Here is a 5,435-nt window from a genome sequence, read left to right as displayed (position 1 = left end):
GTATGAATATCGCTTTAGATGATCAGGTGGGTTTTCTTTCCGACCTTGCCGCTGTTCCATAAAGTTTTCCACGTGTGCAGTCAAACCAGCTTTAAACAACTAATACACGCCCCCCTCCAACATGCGTGTGGTCGCCGACCACTTCTTTTCACCAGCCAGGATGGGATATGGTGAGCCACACTGTACTTTTCTGTGATAACCCCACCTCTACTGCCTCAACCAGCCAGAAGAGGTCGCATTTGCAGCAGCGACGTAGGCGTTGACGTTCGGTCAACAATCAGCCAGGCTGAAAGCACAGCTGGGATTGGAGGTCGAAAACCGAGTGCTTTTTTAATACCCTTTGGAGGAGATGAAGACAGGTGGAGTCAGGATGGACACATGAAAATGACTAAACACTAATATGAGCATTATTAAATTAATTTAATAAAAGTACAATATTCGGGGGGAAAAAAGCAAAAAAAAGCATTTTTTTTTCTTATTTTAATGAAAAAGTACAGTACAACCTTAATAAACACGTTTTACAGACACGTCCACAGTTAATCTGAGTCCATTTGAACTGAACCACATCTCCCACTTTCCCTGTTTTACACCATTTACAGTCAAATAAAAAGCCTAAGAGGAGAAACTACAGTGGATCTACAGGATGACGACGGCTTGTGATCTTAATCGTGGCGTCTAGGAATAAATATCGTCTCTGCCGACGTGAATGTTTTGTCACGTGAGGAATAAAGAGAATGAAACTGAGGCTGTACTTTGTTTCAGTCCAGAAGCGGGATAGGATTTCTGGCCTGGGTACAAACTGGTATTCAATGCTTTAAAATTTAGATTTTTTTATGCACTTTATTTATACTATAGGAGTTTGGGCTGAAACACAGGACAGGACTGTAGGTTATTTACAGTATGGAAGAATGGTTGCACGATCAGTAGAACGAAGGGCAACATAAACAAAACTTCGGTCCCCGTCGATGGTCGGTTAGCTGTGCGTGTACGTATATCGCCCATCCTTGATTTTCTTTTACCACTCTGTCCATCCCATAAGTCCTGTAGGAGTTTACAGGTCAGTCCGTGCCTGGGCTGCGTTGGGTGCATACTTGGGCATCAGCTCGTTGATCCTGCGGATAAAATCTGATTTCTCAGCGCAGCCTTTACACGACTCTCCCCAATCATCCAGAATCTTCTTCAGGTCCTTCACCTTCAGCTTCTTCAGGTCTACTGTGCTCAAGTCTACTTGTTTATCTGTTGAAAGAATAACAAAAGTGCACTTAGAGGACATGACCAGGCTTCCTAGCTCTACAAACATTTTATTTATGGTTTCTTCTTCCAAAGTCTCTTCAACACCAGGATAAAAGGAAGCTTTTAAGCTTGTAGGAACCTCCAAAGAACCAAATAAGGAAAGAAATGGGCAGCGTGTGTTTAGAGGGGCAGTAAAACCAACCTCATGATACCTACTATAATACTTCAATACAGAATTATATACACAGAGGTTGGGTGGCACAGTGGCAAATTATCCTAACCCACCACTGGGATCCAAGGTTCAAATCCCCAGCGGTGGGTGGAGTCCTGCCCAAAGTGTTTTACTGCATTTAATGTTTTTATAAACACACTTCAATCCTTTTCAAAACTGTATCTCAGGTGAACATTATCGTATCACTGCCTCATTGTTTTCAACAATAACCAGCACCAGAGCAGATTTGCAAGTCAAATTTGCAAGCAGAAGCTCTGTTTAGTAAAATTAATCAGGTTTAACAATCAGGCCGTACCTTTATTGAAATATATAGAACATATTAATATATTTGACAAACAAACATTAAGTAAACACTAAACACGCCCGCTTATCTTGTTACTGGCGGTCTAAGAACATTTTTATACATCATGTGGCTAAAATCTCGCATATGACGATTTAAAGTTAAGCAAAACCCATTGTGATTTACTTGTTTATTAATTTGGATTTTGTTGCCATGTTTAACATGTATGTGTCATTTTATGGCAAGATAGGTATTACGTTTCTGGGCGGCACTGTGGCTAAGTGGGTAGCACTGTCACCTCACAGCAAGAAGGTCCTGGGTTCAATCCCAAGGCGGGGCGGTCCGGGTCCTTTCTGTGCCGAGTCTGCATGTTCTCCCCGTGTCTGCGTGGGTTTCCTCCGGGTGCTCTGGTTTCCTCCCACAGTCCAAAAACATGCAGCCAGGCTAATTGGAGACACTGAATTGTCCTATAGGTATCGAGCCGCAAGAATGCATAAACCAGTGCACTGTAGTGCCGGTCCAAAGCCGGTCCAAACTGTGCCAAATAAATAATGCGGATCACGGTCCGCCGGCGACCCCTAACGGGAGCAGCCGAGGAAATGGATAGATAGAGGCATTATGTTTCTGTCTGCTTATTTTATCCTGTCTTTAGTGGCACACTACCCCACCAGTACTGGCATCTCAAACTAGCTAGTTCGAATCACAGCTCTGCAGCAGGCTGCCCATAGCTGGCTGCAATTACGACCTCTGCTGGCTGGTTGATAGGGCTGCACAGAGACGGGGGATAATGGGGATCAGTGTGTGACTCTCTGTGCATGATACAGATCTCCATATGAACCTGCCTGCACTTGTGTCGGAGGGTGTGTGTGTTAGTTACGACCCTCCTTGGTCAAAAGTGCCTGCAGCACTAAGGGTGAAATATGAACTAGTAATTGAGGGAAAAAAACACGGCTTTAAACATTTCCCATACAAGTTTCACACCTTGGGGCATCTCAAATACACCTTATAGTTACTGTGCCAGCACTGGACGCTTTATAGAAAATATAAAAAACTAAACATACAGCAATATTAACTCACCATATTTCAGTTCACAGATCTGACTGTCCTTTTTCTTGAGCTTCTCACACACCTTCTCCACTGGAACATGATAACTCAGTGGTTTGGAAACCTCGTTAATGATTTTTGTAGCAGCGTCACTTGTTGCTCCTATATAGTAGCACTGAGTGTAACAGGAAAACAGAACCAAGGTAAATTTGAGGTAAATTTAACATTTTCACACGGTATTTACATGCACACTGAAAAGAAGTGACCTACCAGTCGATTTTCTTTTCCTTTGGCATCTTTGCAGGTTTTCACCAGAGCCTTTTCAATGGCATCACTGGTGAACTGTATGTTGTCATCTTTTAAAGACTGATAAAACTTCCCAAAAAAGCTTAAACACACTGTAAAAAGAGACGACAAGAGAGAAATGTTAAGATATACTGTACCTCAACACAAATGTGGGACCATTATACTGGTCGGTCCAAGCATCTAAAGCTTAAAATTATTGCAGTTCATATGGTAAAGATTTAAATAGATGTTGTGTTATGGTAAGAGCCACACTGGCAGGTGATAAGGTGTAGTATCCTGTACCAAGATGATCGTCCTGCACTGCATCCTATATCCATCTCTTCTACAGGAAAAAATGGGTTTCATCAAACCATTGCTCTGACGGCCAGTTGCAATGCCTGGATCCCCACTGAAGGTGCTTATGATGGTGGACAGGAGTTAGCATCGCTCTTTGACTGGTCTGTAACTATGCAGCACTATATGATGCTCTACTATTGGTTGCCATAAAAACCATTGGGGTATTTCTTTATTACACTATTCAGTGGGTAGTACGCAATTTGAAAAGCAGGCCAAGACAGTCTCCATTTTTTTCTTGATTTCCGCCCATGATGAGGCAAAGCTTGCTTGACGGTGGACAGTGTCAGCCACATTCCGGCACCTTTTAATACATGGCAGACCGTTTGTCAAGGGTTCTACATTTACACTGACGGCATTTGGCAGACGCTTTTATCCAACACGACTTACAGTACTACATATAAGGTCCAGGGCCCAACAGGGACAGCCTGGCAGTGGTGGGGCTTCAGCCAGTGACCTTTTGATTACTAGTTCAGTGCCTTAACCGCTAGGCTACGACTGCCCCAATTACATTTACATTTGTCAGCATTTAGCAGACGCTTTTATCCAAAGCGACTTACAGTTGTGACCATACACAATTCAAGCAATTGAGGGTTTAGGGCCTTGCTCAAGGGCCCAACAGTGGCACTCTGGCAGATGGGCAGACGTGGGGCTTGAACCTGCAAACCTCTGATCACTAGTTCAGTACCTTAACCACTAGGTTAAATTGCCCCAATTACATTTACACTGTCAGCACTTAGCAGACCCTTTTATCCAAAGTGACCATACACAATTCAAGCAATCGAGGGTTAAGGACCTTGCTCAAGGGCCCAACAGTGGCACTCTGGCAGATGTGGGGCTTAAACCTGCAAGCTTCTGATCACTAGTCCAATACCATAACCATTGAGCTACCAGTCTGTTTCAGGGGCTCTTCCCTTTCAATTCTGGGAGGTAATACTGCCTCATGTGCTATGTGATGAGTTCAATCCATCTAGCCCTATTTATATAGGCACAGAGACGTCAACAGCTGTAATCGATTAATTAGAAGGAATTACAAGGCCATGACACTAAGTAAATAGACATTGTAGAACTTTCTACACCAACATATGTATAATGGAAGGTGCTGTATGTATATTTTGTATAGATATATGAAACTCTAAAGTTAATTTATACTTTTTAATACACTTACAGGCCTGACAAATACAATGTTACTAAAAAAATAAAGTGGCTTTACAAAAAAAACAGCACAAATGACTATTAACGATTATACGTTTCTACATGCGTACTAACGTACTAGATAGTGTGGAAGGAAAGTAGTGACAGATGTTGTGGATCCATACTATCTAGTATGCTAGTATGCTGATTTAAGATACAACCACGAACTCACCTTCACAGTCTCCCTCTTTCAAAGCTTCGCTGCCGGTCGGTACTAAAGCGAGCGCAAGAGCCACGGAAAGTCCGCTTAAACTAAACATGTCTGAAGTTCCACCAATTAGTATCATTAATGAGAGAAAAACCGGTACATACACAACATCGATACCGGCTCCTTAACACTAAAGCTATAGCCTACTGACTTCTTCGGGAAAGCCTCCGACGATAAAGCCCGCCTACACACACACTCTATTGGTTCTTCTGCCACTATTCATAATGTGATTGGTTCCCGCATGGGTTCGACCACACGCGCTCAGTTCTTATTAGTCAATGTTTGTACAACGTAAGCGCAGAGTCCAGTTGGCGCGTTCTGATTGGACGAAATTCAGGTTTGCCGTTTGCAAAGAGACGCCATGTTTGTAGTTTGAAAAGTGTACGGTAGAACTACAATTCAGAAAATGTGTTGAACGATAGCTTTATTACATCAAAACGATGGAAACGAACTACTAAGCTTTTGTTTTTACACATACAAAGCTATAGATTTATACAAAGCAAATAAAAACTACACAGCCAAAAGTTTGTGGACACATGAAACCTGAACACCAAATCCCAAATTGGGCATCAGTACTAAGAAGCTGCTTCATACACCAAACATGA

At 42.5% G+C, this 5,435-nt stretch overlaps 1 protein-coding gene across 1 annotated transcript; it reads right to left on the bottom strand.

Annotated features, from left to right (window-relative positions):
- Window positions 1-435: 435 nt before the first annotated feature.
- On the bottom strand, window positions 436-4,976 carry manf (mesencephalic astrocyte-derived neurotrophic factor). Its single transcript, XM_062986501.1, has 4 exons — window positions 4,795-4,976; window positions 3,060-3,187; window positions 2,823-2,964; window positions 436-1,236 (listed from the first exon to the last, which is right to left on the bottom strand). Exons 1-4 carry the CDS (start codon window positions 4,907-4,909, stop codon window positions 1,052-1,054), a joined length of 570 nt encoding a protein of 189 aa, XP_062842571.1. The 5' UTR covers window positions 4,910-4,976; the 3' UTR covers window positions 436-1,051.
- Window positions 4,977-5,435: the final 459 nt, after the last annotated feature.

This window comes from Trichomycterus rosablanca, chromosome 24 (genome assembly GCF_030014385.1).
Source record: "Trichomycterus rosablanca isolate fTriRos1 chromosome 24, fTriRos1.hap1, whole genome shotgun sequence".
Taxonomy (NCBI): Eukaryota; Metazoa; Chordata; class Actinopteri; order Siluriformes; family Trichomycteridae; genus Trichomycterus; species Trichomycterus rosablanca.
The sequence above is the reverse complement of the archived record's forward strand: the minus strand, read 5'-3'. Positions and strand labels throughout refer to the sequence as shown.